Raw genomic sequence first — 17,042 nt, 5'->3', positions numbered from 1 at the left:
CTTCTCCACAGCAGAAACATCGCTTTTTTTTTTTTCCTGTCTCTCACATTTATATTTGTATGAAAGACAAAGCTATTCAATATATTTGTTTCTTATTTCTCCCTTGAAATTTATATTGATGCTATTTCTACAAGTTAGTTACAATGTCACAGTATTATGTCTCTGGGAAGACAGCATACACTGAGTCCTTCATAGTTGGTTATTGTGCAAATGATTTTTTTTTAAATACACTGAACTTCAGTTTTAAATTGGCAGTATTAATACCTACCTTAAAAGGAGAATTTTGAAAGATAACAGAAGACTTTTAGCACAGTGGCATGTACACAGCAAGGCCTTGTTTTTATTTTTGTTTTTCTCTTCCGTACATATTTTCATTTCCCTTTGAATTAACAGAACAGCTTCAGAATAGGAAAGAAATCATTTTTATAATCTTGTCGAAGATAATCTGTTTTCTTTCATAATAGTAGCCTAAGGAGAATGTAGAGTCTGGATACATACACAGCATAACATTTGTACTCTGTGTGATAAATTAAAGACTAATCTCTGTGGCTTCTACTAGACATCATAGGCACTGTTATCAAGTATCTGATTGCTTTTGGAGCAGAAGAATATTATTTAAGGATTACCAAAATAGTTCAAGTTTAACTTCAGTTTGCTCATTCTATATTAATATATTCATTTCTAATTGTATAATTTAAAATTTTTTAATTTACGTAATATTGATTTATAACATAGGTTTCGTGTGTACAACATTCTGTTTCTACTTCTGTGTACTCTACAACATGCTACCCACCAAAACTTTATTGTCCATTCATCACCATACTGTTGATTCCCTTTACCCATTTTTCCCTCCCCCTTGCCCCTCCCCCTCTGGTAACTCCTGCTCAGTTCTCTGTAGGTTTGGTTTGGTTTGTTCATTTATTTGGGGTTTTAGTTTTTTATGTTCCACATATGAGTGAAACCATACGGTATTTGTGTTTCTCCACAGGACTTATTTCACTTAGCTTAATAACCTCAAGGTCCATTCATGTTGTCACAAATGGCAGAATTTCATCTTTTTTTTATGGCTGAATAGTATTCCATTGTATATGTACACCACATCTTCATTATCCATTCATTGGTGGGCACTTAGGTTGTTTCCACATCTTGGCTATTGTAAAGAATGCTGTGCCACGATGAACATAAGGGCATATATCTAGAAATATATTGTTTCCTTTTTTTTTTTTTGGCCGTGCTGCACGGTATGTGGGATCTCAGTCGAACCTGAGGCCCCTTCAGTGGAAGCGTGGAGTCTTAACCACTGGACAACTAGGGAAGTCCCTAGAAATATGTCGTTTCTTTTTTTTTTTTTTTTTTTAACGTGTCGTTTCTTAATTCCCATGAGCACCACTCAGCCAAGCCCTCAAGTCCCATCTGGACTTCTGTGGCTTCCTTTGAGCTCAGTTTTCTGCCTCATCTCTGCTTCCCCTAGCTTCCTCTGTGTACTGCTTGCCAAGTGGATCTTCCTGGAACATTGCTATGTTGCAGTCCCTCACTGCTTTCTGTTAAGTCAAATCCATACCTAGACCTGTTACTCAAAGCCTGCTTAAGGTGGGCTCACCTGACCTTCTGTAACATGCTTCTACCCCAACAGAAGGCTCCAGTCAAGAATGAATCCCCCAAAGAACTCTCCTTCCACACGACCTTAGTTCTTACCAAACTTTGACTCCCTAAGAAAAATCATGTTTCCTGCGAGTGGGGACTATAACTTAAAACTATAGAATTCAAGGACTGGGGATTTCCCTGGTGGCGCAGGGGTTAAGAATCCGTCTACCAATGCAGGGTACGCGGGTTCGAGCCCTGGTCTGGGAAGATCCCACATGCCGCGGAGCAACTAAGCCCGTGCGCCGTAACTACTGAGCCTGAGCTCTAGACCCCGAGAGCCACAACTACTGAGCCTGAGTGCCACAACTACTGAAGCCCATGCACCTAAAGCCTGGGTTCCGTGACAAGAGAAGCCACCGCAACAAGAAGCCTGCGCACCGCGACGAAGAGTAGCCCCTGCTCAGCGCAACAAGAGAAAGCCCATGCGCAGCAACGCAGGACCCAACGCAGCCAAAAATAAATAAATAAATAAATTTATTAAAAAAAAAAAAAAAGAATTCAAGGACTGGGAAGAATCTTTGAGGTCATCCGTCAGTTTTTCCCAACCACACCTCTCTCAATCCTGTAGTGGTATCCGGATTTTGAAGTTTCCTTACTAGGCCAAGGTAATGTTTCTCACCTGTTTTTAACCACAGCCCTTCATGCCTAGAGATTCTGATTTGGATTTGGAGGGTGGGAGGATTACCATCCTTACCCATGCAAAATTACAAAAAATCTCCTATTTTCACAGATGGGAAATTGAGGCTCATCAGAGAGAAGTGACTTACCACTAATTTATAAAAGCTGGGATTCCGTTCCAGTGGCCCACTGCCTTGCTTCTATTTTTTTTTTTAAGTAAACTTTATTTTTGAACAATTTTAGATTTACAGAAAAGTAGCAAAGAGTATAACCGTCACCCAGTTTGCCCTCATGTTAATCTTACATAACCATGGTACATTTGTCAAAGCTAAGAAAAAACCCATATTGCATTTGGTGAACCAATTTTCTTTTTTGATTGAGATAAAATTCACAGAACATAAAATTAACCTTTTTTTTTAATAACGTTATTTATTTATTTTTGTCTGCATTGGGTCTTCGTTGCTGCGTGCAGTCTTTCTCTAGTTGTGGCGAGCGGGAGCTACTATTCGTTGTGGTGCGCGGGCTTCTCATTGCGGTGGCTTCCCTTGTTGCGGAGCACGGGCTCTAGGCACACGGGCTCAGTAGTTGTGGCTCGTAGGCTCTAGAGCGCAGGCTCAGTACTTGTGGTGCATGGGCTTAGTTGCTCCGCGGCATGTGGGATATTCCCGGACCAGGGCTCGAACCCGTGTCCCCTGCTTTGGCAGGCAGATTCTTAACCACTGCACCACTGGGGAAGCCCAAAATTAACCATTTTAAAATGAGCAACTCAGTGGCATTTAGCACATTCACAGCCACCACGTCTATCTAGTTCCAAAACATGTTCATCACCCCAAAATAAAACCTCATACCAGTCAAGCAGTTATTCCCCATGTTTCCCTCCCCTTGCCCCTGGCAACCACTAATATCTGGTTCTTTTTATGTTCTTCACAAGCATTCAGCCCAGTGCCATGTACCTACCTGGGAGGCACTCAATAAAGTGGGAGTTTGGGGTGTTTTTTTTTACTTTTTATTTAGTAAGTAGAATATACATACTAAAAGGTGCAAATAAGAGTAGAGGTTGGTAAATTTTCACAACTAAACACATCTATGAAGGAATTCCCTGGTGGTCCAGTGGTGAGGACTCCACACTTTCACTGCCAAGGGCCCGGGTTCAATCCCTGGTTGGGGAACTAAGATACCACAAGCGGCACAGATGCAACCAAGAAAAAAATTTAATTAATTAATTAATGAAACATATCTATGAAAGTCACACTGAGATCAATAAACAACATGACCAGCACCCTAAAAAGAACCTTCGATCTCCCAGTCACTTCCTATCTCCCCAGTAGTAGTCACTATCCTGACTTCCAGCACAGGTTAATTTTGCCTGGGTTTGCACTTCATATAAACGAAATCATACAATATGTTCTCTTGTGTCTGACTCCTTTTGCTCAGCGTTATATTTAAGATTCATGTCCTTGCATTCACAATACTTTTTATGGATAAGAGTGACAAATTAAGGCAAAATTATATTTGGGGGGGGTGCGAGAAGTGGGAACAGGTCTCTCAGTCAAGAATAAGAGTGACATGGGAAAAATAGATTACACCAAACAGCAACATTCTTAAATTTTCCACCCTGTTTGGGATCTTGGAGGTATCCAATGGTACTAATTATTTTTAGTTATCAATAAACTCAGAGATAGGAGAGGTATTTTGTTGTTGTTGTTTTTGGCCATGCCATGCAGCATGCGTAACTTCCCCACCCAGGGATTGAACCCATGTCCCCTGCATTGGAAGCATGGAGTCTTAACTACTGGACCACCAGGGAAGTCCGGGAGAGGTGTTATGAAAGACCTGCTGGGCAGGGGATCTAAACTGGGGGAAAAAATAAATAGTAATTACCTCTGTGAGTTGAAGGAATATGGTTCGCAGGCAATGAAGAGAAATCCCAGTGTGGCACGGGGCAAATTAATCTCCTGGCAATTGTTTTCCCAATCTATAAAATGAGGATAGTAACATAGTTGTCATCAAAATTAGATAAGTGAATGTAAAATGTATGGTACGGTCCCTAACTCTTTAATGCACAAAAAAGCATTACTTTCTTTCCACCACCTTCCTTATTGGAACACAGATCAGAACTCTAGCAGCTGGGAACTAAGCAGTGTCATATTTTCCCAGCATTAAGCCTCTCTGCCTCTTAGACTTGGAATATAAAGAGGTATAAAACAGGCTTGGGGTACAGATTTTGAGAAATAAAATCTGAGAATAAGTGTAATACAACCCTCTGACATCCTTCACAGTTCAAAGTCGACTTTTCAATAACCCCCCTCTCACTTTCACAAAGCATTTCCTGGGACTTCCCTGGTGGTCCAGCGGTTAAGACTCACACTCCCAATGCAGGGGGCCCGGGTTCGATCCCTGGTCATGGGTTCGATCCCTGGTCACGGGTTCAGTCCGTGGTCAGGGAACTAGATCCCGCATGCCGCAACTAAAGATCCCGCATTCTGCAACTAAAGATCCCGCGTGCAGCAACTAAGACCCGGCACAGCCAAATAAATAAATAAGTAAATATTTAGGGGGGAAAAAAAAGGAGTTAATTTGCTAGGGTATTGATCCTGACCCCTATTTCACTCATCTGATGCTACCAGTTCACCCAAGCCCCATAAGCCTCACCAGATCCCTCCTGCCCCATCTTTCCCCCCCAGACTTTTGGTCAAATCTCTCATTGTACCCATAATAGATAGACAGGGCTGATTCCCCTGTCAGACTTGGAGCCTTTCCAAAGTGCCCATGTCTTTCACATCACATCTCCCAAACTATGGCACAGAGTAAGTAAGCCCTGAGAAATTACGCTGAAATAAATTTTCTCTGAAAACTTGGAGGGCAGCCTGGTGCTGAACTCAACAACTTTAAAATGCTCAGTCCGCAAAAATGGACTTAGTTATTGTGTTAGGCACTATGGTGTTGTTTTAATGTCCTTGACATCTAATTATTCTTTCAATAAACAACTAGTGCGGGCTTCCCTGGTGGCGCAGTGGTTGAGAATCTGCCTACCAATGCAAGGGACACGGGTTCGAGTCCTGGTCTGGGAAGATCCCACATGCCGCGGAGCAACTGGGCCCGTGAGCCACAATTACTGAGCCTGCGCTTCTGGAGCCTGTGCTCCGCAACAAGAGAGGCTGTGATAAAAGAGTGGCCCCCACTTGCCACAACTAGAGAAAGCCCTCTCACAGAAACGAAGATCCAACACAACCATAAATAAATAAATAAAACCCGAAAGTTAAAAAAAAAAACACCCAATTTTTTAAAAAAAAAACAACTAGTGCCAAGTATGCGCTAGGCTGGGAAAAGAGGGGCTATAAAGAAAACCTCAGGCCTCTAACCACCTTCGAGGTCGGTTCACACGCAGCACCCTTGCCGCGCCGCTCCTGCGCCCCCAAGTGGGCTCCCCCGGGACTTCCGCAGCTCAGGAGCGAACCTCAGCGTAGGGAGGGGCGGGCCCTCCAGCCTTTCGGCACACCCGATTGGCAAGGCCTACTGACGTGAGTGGGCGTGGTCTCGGCCGGAGCCGACCTCAGGCCAAGTGCCCACAGGGGGCGAGGCCTGCATGCGGTAGGGGGCGGGCTGTGAGAGAGGCAGCTGCTTCCGGGAGAGCCGCCCCGCCCCCACGTGGGACTTGGGAGACCAGAGCGCGCGGCAGCGGTGGCGGGAGTGGCGTCTCAGATTCCTTAGGGAGGCAGGTGAGTGGGGACTGGACCCGGGGAGATGGCGGACTTGGAGGCAGGGGCTGTGGCATCAAAGTCTTGTGTCCCCAGACCCAGACTCTGCTGTAATCCACAAGCGCTGGCGGTGCAGCCGAGGACGGAGTGACTCTGGGACTCCTATTTAGGCTCTTAGAGGTAGAATGTCCTGCTGCAGCGAGGTTAAGGTCTCTGCGTGGCCGTTGCCCTTGGGGACCCGGGTCTGGGCTCCGAGTCTCCTGTCTGGGGTCCATTCCCTTGGAGACCGCTTGGGTAGTCTCCATCAGTGGAGAGCCCGAGGTGCCTCGCAGGATGGGGGAGGGAGGTGCAAACAATAACAGCCGCTCTGTGCTAGGATTGTACATAAGTTACATGCATTGGCCCATTCAGTCTTACAACAGCCCATTGAGGTCTGTTCAAGTCCTTATTTACCAGATGAGGATTCTGAGGTCAGACAGCTGGAAGGTGACAGACTCAGGATTTGAACCCACATCTACAGACTCCAAAACCCACACCCGTAACCCTCATGCTGCCAACTGCAGCCAGGTCCAGAGTCACCGTTCTGCCTCTTTCCTTCCTCACCCCCTTCACCCAGAGCTCTCCAGGAGTCCAGCTCTGCTGATAAGCAGCTTTGAAATCTGTACTTAAAGTATCAAGGAGTAATGGTGGAAATTGAGGACTTCTCTGCTGGAGACCTGGATTCTAGCCCGAGATCTGCCACTGACCCCCTGCACGATCTTGGACCAGTGTCAGCCCAGTATCACCATCATTTCAATGATGTAGTCAGCAAGCTTTAAGGAACCTCTTAATCAGTGTGTTCTAGGAATTTGTGGAACTGGCTGATTCTCCTTTTAGCTCCAGAGGAGATTTGGGCTCTTCAAAGCCAAGTCAAGGCCTGGGTCTCCTTCTTCTCTTTCATCCCTATTCCTAGCACTGGGGCAGGCCCAGAGTAGATATTCAGGAAATGCAGTTTGAATAAACAGGTAGCCAGTCGGCTCCTTTTCAGAACTGCCTGACAGCTGCTGTCCTGGGCCCTTCTGGGGGTTTGGATTTCTCAGCCCTGGCCACCTTCTACCTAGCTGGCCCTCCCCTGCTAGTGGCAGAGCCTGTCATCGCTGGCAGCAGCTCACAACCCTCTGTGCCAAGACCACAGCCTCTGGAATCCTCAGTGGAGCACAACATGGGGGGATCAGGCCCTGCATCTCTTCTCAGCCCCTCCGGGTGGTAGTTCTCAGGGCCCAACTTAGGTTACTCCCAAGTTGAAGAAGTTACCTTCCAAGGAAGGAGATACTTTCACAAACAATCTGAAATTTTACTTATCCCTCAGTGTTGCCTGTTCCATGAAGCCGTCCATCCTTGATTCCAAGAGACACGGGTCCCTCCTATAGCACATAGTCCACCCCTCTACTGTAGCATCTGTATGGTGACTATTTCTCCTTCACCACATAAGCTGCTGGAAGGCAAGGACCCCACCTCAGATATCCTGGGAGACCCTGTGGCCCATCCAGGTTTGAGTGAAAGTTCTCCCTTCTGGGTGTGGTGCAGAGGGCACAGCTGTGAGCCACTCCAGGAGGTCTAGTCAGCTCACTTCTACTCCTAATGATAGTAAAAGTAGCTGCATATTTACTGAGTGGCTACTGTGCCAGGCATGTACCTCTTCACTATCTCTGATCTCTGCAGCTTTGCAAGTTTGATAGTATCATTCCCATTTCATAGATTACGAAATGAAGATTCTGCAACCTTGCCCAAAGTCATACACAGAGCACAGAGCAGACCTGGGACTGTTTGACCCTGAAACATTACTCTTTCTACACTGCCTGCTACAGCCTTCCAGTTAAGCTAACCTGTTCTGCATCCCATGGTGACTTGCCCTTGTCTTCAGTGTGGTGTCACAGGATTTAAGCTGTGGCTCACAGGCTCCCTTGATTTGGGAGAAGTGCCCCTTCCAAGTATGTGAAAATCTTCCAATTTTTCAGGGACTTTTGGCAAAGCAAAACCTCCACCTGGATTTGGCTCTGCAAACAGAGAAGCACCTCTGTTGCTCAGGGGCTGTTGTTCTACTGCACAGATCTTTGTTTATTGGGGCTTCCCTGGCGGTCCAGTGGTTAAGACTCCACGCTTCCACTGCAGTGGGCACGGGTTCGATCCCTGTTAGGGGAACTAAGGTGACACGTGGTGCAGCAAAACAAACAAACAACAACAACAACAAAAAACAGATGTTTGTTTATTAAGCACGTATGTAACAGAATGACTACTTGTGGGGCAGGTAACAGGCCCTTGAGTAGAAGCCAGGAGACCCATGGTCAAGCCCAGCTTTGTACCTGACTCGCTGTGGATGTCAAACAACTCCTGTCTCCTTTCTGCACCCTACTTTCCGCAGCAGAATGTAAACGATTAAACAGGGTTGGTGATTTTCAACTTTTTAATTTTTTTCAGCACTAATACCCATTTCTCAAATCTCTCGCTGAATCCTAAAATTTAAAAAAAAAACAGATAAAAGTGGAACTGCCCTAGTAAGGCCTCCCCCTCACCACTCTCTAACCCCCAGTCTCCTCTGGGTGAATTGGACTGCAAGGCCTCTAGGCAGCCCTGCCCTTTTGCTTCTGATAAGCAGAAGGCATTTGCTTCCTCAGCCTTCTAAAGTAGATGTGGGGTTGAAGCCAGTGGAATGCAGCTTTGGATTCCAGAAGCTGGGGGCCTGCTGCTATAAAGGTTCTCTGGAAAGTGAGTTAGAGACCTAAAGACCTGCCTTCAAAATATGATGTGACTCTGCAGAATGACATTGAGCAAGTCAGTTAACCTCTCTGAGCCTCCATCTCCTTATCACTAAAAGTTAGAACAATTCTCTGCAATTAAATGGGATAATATATATGTGTAAAGTACCTAGTGCAGTGCCCAGCACACAACATACACTCAGTATATTTTTCTCTGATACCCTCCATCTCTCCAAGGCAGAGATAGTATAGGTAGAGCAACGCCTACTGAATCAAGTGGTTATCAGTAGTATGGGGTATGGTAGGTAAAACCCTGCACTCATTGTCTACAACAAACTCAAATTCTGGCTCAGTCACTAGCTGTGTGGTCTTGGGCAAGTGACTTAACCTCTCTGAGCTGGGCTAATCCTTAGCAGACCTAAGAGCAAAATCTTGTACAAAGTGGGCACTCAGGACTTTGTATCTGCTAAATGATTGTTCATATGGGGGTTGGGACATCTTTGGGGAGGCCTGGCTTGCCCCTGTGTCAGATGTTGTGGCTGGCCCAGGGGTGTGGTGGTGGAGTGGATCCTCTGTGGCTCCTGATAACCCCAACCCCGCCAAGGAGGAGGATCAGATGAAACAGGCCCCTGAGCTAGTTGGGAGGGAGCCAAGGGGCCTGGGAGGCTGGAGGGCAGGGGGAGGGGAAGGCATCATCAGTGTACTAAAGGACCCCCCAACCAGACCCAGAGAGTGTGCAGCCGTGGGTAAGTCCCTGCCCCTCTCTGGGCCTTGAGGTCCCATTCATACAAGGAGAGATTGGTGGCTCTTTGTTTTCCCCCTACTTGGCTGTTAGGCACCTCCAAAAGGAAGCGTCTAAAACGGAGCTCTCCACCTCCTCTCTCTCCAGGCTCGGCTCCCCACCGCCCTCTTCCTGCCTGTCCCTGTCTCCGCTGCCCTCCAGGTCAAGCAAGCTAGCGCATCCGCCCCAAGAGACTGCCTCTTGGCTGCCTTAGGATGGCCCCTCCTCCCCACCCCTCTCGCCCCACAGCCTCTGTCCTCCTCTGCTTCTAGTCAGCTCTGCTCAGGCTGCAAGAATTATCTTCCTAAAGCCAGGCTCTGAGCAGGCCCCTGCCCTGCCCCCTGCTCAGAAATCTTCCCTGTCCTCAGTCTGGCCGCCCCTCCCCTCCAAACACACATCCTCGATTGCCTCTTCAGTCCTCAGAGCAGTCCGCAGCCCGTCCTCCTGGCCCCTTCTTTCCCCTCCGGAGGGAACATTCTCCCCTTTCCCTCTGCCGAGCCGAACCCACTCATCCTGCAAAACCGAGTTCTAGTCCTGTCTTCTTCCAACAAGCTTCTGACCTCCTAACTCACATTGGAAGTCATGGTTCCTTCATGGTAGGCTCGGCCTCTCCGAGATGCGCTCAGTCAGCCCGACCCCCTGGGACTGCGGTGCCAACTGGATGAGAAATCGTGTGCGAGTGCCCAGCATGGCCTGGCACATAGTAGGTGCTCAAGAAACAAACGTTAATGCCCCAGCTTCCTTCTGTCTTACACCCCTTATTTGGCATTTAGGGCATATTGTCTTGTACTTCATGTGGGTAAATATATTTACTGTGTGGCAGAGTGCCGTGCAGGAGGCAAACATGAACTAAGTGTGGACCCTGCCCTGCAGAAGCTCCACCTACTGGGACGAGATAAGATAAGGCCACAGAGAACTGGTATATGAGAGAGACTGTGATCTGGGCAAGAAGAGATGCTGCAAGGGAGAGGGAAGGAGGGGCCGCCTGGTGGAGAACCTGGTAGGATTTGGGGATGGGGAAGTTGTGGAAAGAGCACCAGCCTCCTAGGGAAAGAGGGTGAGGCGCACCCGAGTGTGCTTGGGGAGCAGCGGGAGGCGGGCTGAAAAAGACAGCCTCCATGGCCACTCCACAGGCGTGTCTGTCTGTCTGTCTGTCGGCACGGTGCGATTTAATCCTCTTAAGTGTGTGTCCGTGTACCAAGGGGTTAACAGTGTTTTCCCCTAGAGGTAGAATTACAGGAAATTTTTCTCTTTTTGCTTATCTGTACTTTTCTAAAATTTCTGCCATGGCCATGGACATTGTTCATGGAATAGGCAAAGTTTAAGTGGTGGCTAGATCAGGGCTTCTCATAGTAAAGTCCAGTCCATCCCAGACTGATTCTTTGATAAAATGCGATGAAAATGAATTATTAGAGACATGTTGTTTTAAAAAAAGAGACCAAATAAAATACAAACCCAGATTTTATATTATTAGATTCAACTTGCTCTGGAAGTTTCTGAAAACTTTCTGAAAGTTTCTGAAGTTTCATGAAAGTGTCTACTTATCTTGGTGCACACCGGCAGGGATTGGTGAACCCCACTAGGAGTAGCACTGGGGTAGAGAACAGGGGAAGCAGGAATCTGGAAAAGCCTGCGGGTATGTGACTACCTCCCGGTTCCAGGGACCACGTCTCACACGCCTCTCGTCGCCCTCACAGAGCTGAGCACGAGGCAGAACCCCCAGGAACCCTCAGTTCCAGCCACCCGGCTGCCCTGTGTCCCCCCTGCCCACCATGCAGCCCCAGTCAGTCCTGCACAGCGGCTACTTCCACCCACTACTTCGGACCTGGCAGGCAACCACCGCCAGCCTCAGTGCCTCCAGCCTTATCTACCCCATCTTTGTCACGTGAGTCCCCAAATGAGCCAGGTCTCTGATCGGCAGGGGGTGGGTTGAGTGTGTGTGCATGCATGTGAACAGAGCAGGTGTCTGTGTTGCGGGGATAAAGTGGGCTGTCAGCTTGGAGCTCGATGTATTGGACGTGGCCTGCTGGGTTAAGGACAGCCATTAAGAGAAAAACAAACCTTGAAGAGAATACAGTCTTCCCATTTGGAAAATAAAAATAACCCTTGCCTGTCATCCTGAGTTTTTGCAACAAGACAGAAGCCGAGACGATGTTTTGTTGGCTGTAAAGTACTACGTACATGTCAGAGGTGGCAGTCATGATGAGTCACAATAGCACAGCTGATACCTATTGAGGGCTTACTGTGTCCCGGGTACTGGTATGCTAAGCACCTATGTATATTATCTCATTCCACCCTGACAGTATTCACATGAGAAGAATACGGATATTATCCCTTAGAATGTCATCTCCATGAGGGCAGGGATTTTTGTCTGTTTTGTTCACTGTTGTGTTGCCAGAGCCTAGAACAGTACCTGACACATAATAAGTGCTCAATAAATATTTGTTGAATGAATGAATGAATCGACCCAGGATACAGATGAAGGCCCTGAGGCTCAAAGAGTACCATTTGGCCAAGGTCGCCCAGTCAGTAAGTGGCTGGGATAGCAAGCAAGGACCTTCTGATCTCAGTGTCCAAGTTCTTAACCACTTGACTCCTTCCTAGGAGTACTGTTCTTTGAGTCCAGTTGCTTGTTGTCACTGTTATTCTTGTTGTTCCTATTATTATTTCAGGCCCTGGGCTTGGCCAGGCAGGGGAACCAGACACTGGATCCCATCTTCCTCCCACCATCTCCACCTCCATATTCCTTCCCAGTTTCCCAACCATCCCTCCCAGTCACCCCCTCACCACTGCCCCTTCCCACAGCTACCAATCCATAGCCCATCCCCCACTCTTGCAGGGATGTTCCTGATGACAAACAGCCTATCGCCAGCCTCCCAGGAGTGGCCAGGTAGGAGACGGAGTGGGGAGGGCAGGGTTATGATGGAGGGAGCAGTTTCACAGGTGGAGGTGCCAGGAAGCAGAAGCAGACCCAGGAGGTAGAAGATCCAGAGAGGCTGACTTCAGCTCAGAAGGACTGTCTCGGGGGGCAGAGTTGTTCCACAACAAAAGAGGCAGCCTCGGGCAGTAATGAGCTACCTGTCACCAGAGGCGCCGCAGCAGAGGAACGCTGAACTTCAGATGGGAGTTCAATAACAGAACCTTGAAGGGGCCTTCCACAGCTGAATCCCATAGCTCTGCTACGTGGGGCCTCGGTTTTCCCATCTGTTTGGTGGGTGCATTCCTGCCCCTCCGTGTACTGTGAGGCTTGAGCCCTCCTCGTGCCATGTGCACCTTGACTCTTAACAGAGGCACAGGCCAGAGGGGTGGGGGGACCCTAGCCTGGGACCTGCCTCACTTCAGCCCCTCCATGCAGGTATGGTGTGAACCGGCTGGAAGAGATGCTGAAGCCCCTGGTGGAGGAGGGCCTGCGCTGTGTCCTAGTCTTCGGCGTCCCCAGCAGAGTTCCCAAGGTGACAAATCAGAGGAGGGGTCAGAGGGAAGGGGAGGGGGAGGCTGGGTGAGGATAAGCTGAGGTTCCACACTGACCACACCCTCGCTCCAGCCTTGTGCTGGCCCTGGGGCCACCGGTGAACGGACACAGCCCCTGCCCTTGAAACAGCAGCCATGTAGGATCGGGAAGCTAAGTAGGGCTGCAGCTCTGAATGGGCAAGTCAGGTTTCCCTCTGCAAAATGGGAACGGTCCTCCCCGTGCCTCCTCGTCCAGGGGCGGTCGTGGTGATAAAGGAGAGGGCCGGGGCTGTGCCCTGGTGGCTGGCCACTGTGCCTCCCAAAGGCTTCGTGTGACTTTGTCCTTCCGCTTTGTCCTTCCCCTGTCCCTAGGATGAGCGGGGCTCTGCGGCAGACTCCGAGGACTCCCCGGCTATCGAGGCCATCCGTCTGTTGCGCAAGAACTTCCCCGGCCTCCTGGTGGCCTGCGACGTGTGCCTGTGCCCCTACACCTCCCACGGTCACTGCGGTGAGCTTCCCTCCTTCCACCAGCCCTGCTGCCACCAGCACTCCCACTGCGGTGGAGACGGGCCAAGGCCCGGGATGCTCCCCAAACCCAGCTGTCTGTCCTGCAGGGCTTCTGAGTGAGAATGGGTCGTTCCAAGCTGAGGAGAGCCGCCAGCGGCTGGCAGAGGTGGCGCTGGCCTATGCCAAGGCAGGTGAGTGAGCCACCAGCAGGGATGGGCACCCCCGGGTCAGGGAGGTGGCAGGGTGGATAGGAGGGTCCCAGAGTTCTGAAGGCCACCCTCTGCCCTTTAGGATGTCAGGTGGTGGCCCCGTCGGACATGATGGACGGACGCGTGGAAACCATCAAGGAGGCTCTGATGGCACATGGATTTGGCAACAGGGTAGGGGTGGGGGGTGCAGGCAGCACGTGGGGAGGTAAGAGAGCCTGGACCGGATCTGCCCCCGTGTCTGCACCTCACACAGAGAAAGCAAGGCCCAGAGCTCCAGTGGGACTAGGACACAGGCCTCTATTTCCGGCCTGGGTCCTTTCTCTCCCTGTCACTTCACCCTGGGACATCTGGAGGGCTGGCTGAGCCGAGACCCCTATTATCTGCCCGTAGGTATCAGTGATGAGCTATAGTGCCAAATTCGCTTCCTGTTTCTATGGACCTTTCCGGTGAGTGGGGATGGCCAGGGGTCTGCTGTTGAATCCCTGACCCGTTAACCCAAAGCTGGAGCCCACCCTGGTGTCTCTACTTCTCAGGGACGCAGCTCAGTCGAGCCCAGCTTTTGGTGATCGCCGCTGCTACCAGCTGCCGCCCGGAGCACGAGGCCTGGCCCTCCGCGCGGTGGTGAGTGACCAGAGCTCCAGCCCCACCCGGCCTGTCCCCCTGTCACCTCGCCTCCCAGGCACTGCCCACACCATAACTCATCCCTTAGGACCGGGATGTACGGGAAGGCGCTGACGTGCTCATGGTGAAGCCAGGAATGCCCTACCTGGACCTCGTGCGGGAGGTAAAGAACAAGGTGAGCACAGGGCAGAGGCCAGAGGGGGCTCGGGGAGATGAGAGTGTGTCCACAGATTCTGGGCCCTTTGATCGAGGGACTGCAGAATCTCGGAGTTGAGCAATCTGCCCGGGAAACAGGAATCCCCAGCACCCCCACCATTCCCGTCCCGCCCGGGGAACCACTGTGGGCCTCTGCGCCAGGGCTCGCAGGAGCCTTTGAACAGCTCTGCTTTAACAGCTCGAGGATGGGCCAGGCCGGCAGCAGCAGTGACTCAGGGCTTGGGCCTCAATACGGTCACACATTGAGCAGGGAGGAAGGGATACTCCCAGAGGCGTGCCCACCTCCCACTTCAACCTGCCTGCCCCCCGCTGCTTCTCCACAGCACCCTGAGCTCCCTCTTGCCGTGTACCACGTTTCTGGAGAGTTTGCCATGCTGTGGCATGGAGCCCAGGCCGGAGCGTTTGATCTCAAGGCTGCTGTACTGGAGGTCATGACTGCCTTCCGCAGAGCAGGTGAGCAAGCAGGGGTGGGAGTTTTTGACATGTGCTGCAGGGACTGATAGGCACTTTGCCCAGACAGGGAAATAAAGTCATGAGACAGCCTGGAGTCTCATGCCTGGAAATGCCAGAGATCTAAACAGACAGGCTGGGGAAGAGACATGAAACCGCAGGACAGAATGTGGAACAGTGAAGCACGCAGAGCCCTCTATTATTTTTTGGTTTTGAGACCTTGGCCAAGCCACTTCTCTAACTTCAGTGGCCTTGTCTATGAACTAGGGACAAGATAGCTGGTGCGTGGTTGTCAAGAGGATTAAATGAGATCCTACATGTAATTGGCATATGCTTGTCACTTCATAAATGGGAGCTGGTTTTGTTGGTTGAGCATACAGTGTTGGGAGGGAACTCACAGCTCACCTGTTTCCCCCACTGTGCAGTTTTATACATTGGCAAACTGAGGCCCAGAAGGAGAAAATGCCTTCCCCAAGGTCACACAACGTACAGAGCTAGGACTCACCGGAACTGAACTCAGTCTTAGGTTGTGACACCCGTGGGCTGTGCCTCTTCATGGTAGCCTTCTTCCCACCCCCGGCCCTCATCTCCCAGAAGGTATTCCCCGAGCTGATGCCCTGCCCTTCCCCTGCTTCCCGCTTCTCTCCCAACACAGGTGCCGACATCATCATCACCTACTACACGCCTCAGCTATTGCAGTGGCTGAAGGAGTGATGGAGAAAGTGTGCAAGACCCAAGAACTAGAACTTTTTAATTCCTGAGCCTTGGAGAAGTGAAAACCAAAGTAAACGATGCTTTTAGAACTGTGTGCTCGTGCCCTCTTCCTGCTTACACGCTGGCAGGCGCCCAGAAGCCCTGGGTGGTTTCTGCCAACGTGCCAAATCTTCCCACTCACAGCCACATCCTCATGGGCTCTCCCAGGCTTCCCTACCCCTCCCCTGGGTCAACCCTGAGGCTCACCTCTGCCACCCCAGCTCCTTCCTCTGGGGTGGCTTCAGCTTGAAAGCCACCAGGAATCATGGACCTTGGCTCAGTGGGGCCTGGGAGAAAGGCTTGAAGCATTAACGGAAAAGGAGGGCAGTTGAATCTTGGACCCTCAAAAGCTCTGGAAAGCTCGAGGCCTCTGGCAGTAGAGCTGGGCACACTGGGACTGAGGCTTAGATTGACACCCCGGGTTTAGAGTTGAGATTTGCTGCGCTTCCACTGGAAGGCGATTCCCACACAGGCCAGTGGTTGCCAGGCTGCCTGAGATCTCCTGTTGTTCTCTGAGCCATAAACCCAGAGAAGAATTACTCATTAACGAGCAGAAAAGAATTATTCATTAACAAGCAGGAACGCTGCGTAAGGATCGAAATTCAGAAGCAAAGAGAGAGTTCCTGACTGTTGGAGATGCCACCACCAAAAAGGATTTTTATTGAAGAGGTATTTTTTGAGAAGGTCTGCTTTGTGCCCACACACAATGCTGGGTCCTGGGGGTATAGCAGGACAGACCTCGGCTTGTCTCTGAGTGGAATCTATACAAGGAGAACAGGGGTGACAGAAAACAACAAGAAAACAGACAAATAAGGCAGTTACACATTGTAATAGTGCTTCCAGGGAAAGAAAGGGTCTGAGACAGAGAATAACAGATGATGGGCCTTGCTTGAGAAGCCCTCCATGAGGTTGAGGGACAAGGGAAGACCCTTACAGAGGGCAGAGGGAAGCAGACACCAGAAGCTGCGAGAATGACGGAGTGTATAGGCTCCTGCCGTGGGAGGGGCTTGGCAGGGCCGCTGGGAGCCAGATGAGGAAGAGGAAGGTGGGCTGCAGGACTGGAGGTTGGAAAGGTAGATCCTGCACCTTGTAGGAAACTTGGGTTCTATTTTGCATCTGATAGAAAGCCATCTGAAGGATCTTAACCAGGACTTAACATGTGTTCCAATTTCCCCCATTCTGCTCCTGTGAAAAAAATGGAGGGGTGAGCCAGAAAAAGCCTGGTCGGGAGACTGTTACTGAACCCCCGGAGCAATGACAGTGGCCTGGACCAGGGTGGTGGCAGTGGAGAGAGAAGGAAGCAGAATATATTCAGAATACATTCTGGAGATAGACTAGGAAGATTTTGCTGATGCTTTCA

The 17,042-nt window shown here is 50.0% G+C and overlaps 1 protein-coding gene across 3 annotated transcripts; it reads left to right on the top strand.

Annotated features, from left to right (window-relative positions):
• The first annotated feature begins 5,840 nt into the window (after window positions 1-5,840).
• Window positions 5,841-16,225, top strand: ALAD (aminolevulinate dehydratase). Of its 3 annotated transcripts, none has more exons than XM_036856471.1 (12): window positions 5,841-5,981; window positions 11,174-11,361; window positions 12,316-12,366; window positions 12,832-12,928; window positions 13,299-13,434; window positions 13,541-13,624; window positions 13,725-13,813; window positions 14,033-14,088; window positions 14,176-14,263; window positions 14,352-14,438; window positions 14,803-14,932; window positions 15,585-16,225. In XM_036856471.1, the coding sequence occupies exons 2-12, from the start codon at window positions 11,249-11,251 to the stop codon at window positions 15,641-15,643; spliced, it is 990 nt and encodes a 329-aa protein (XP_036712366.1). In that variant the 5' UTR covers window positions 5,841-5,981; window positions 11,174-11,248; the 3' UTR covers window positions 15,644-16,225. The 3 variants fall into 3 exon arrangements, with proteins under 3 accessions (XP_036712366.1, XP_036712368.1, XP_036712369.1); XM_036856473.1 differs by having other exon boundaries at window positions 5,876-5,981; window positions 11,138-11,361; XM_036856474.1 differs by lacking the exon at window positions 5,841-5,981 and adding an exon at window positions 10,393-10,476.
• Window positions 16,226-17,042: the final 817 nt, after the last annotated feature.

Source organism: Balaenoptera musculus, chromosome 6, assembly GCF_009873245.2.
Source record: "Balaenoptera musculus isolate JJ_BM4_2016_0621 chromosome 6, mBalMus1.pri.v3, whole genome shotgun sequence".
NCBI classification, from domain to species: Eukaryota; Metazoa; Chordata; class Mammalia; order Artiodactyla; family Balaenopteridae; genus Balaenoptera; species Balaenoptera musculus.
The sequence above is the reverse complement of the archived record's forward strand: the minus strand, read 5'-3'. Positions and strand labels throughout refer to the sequence as shown.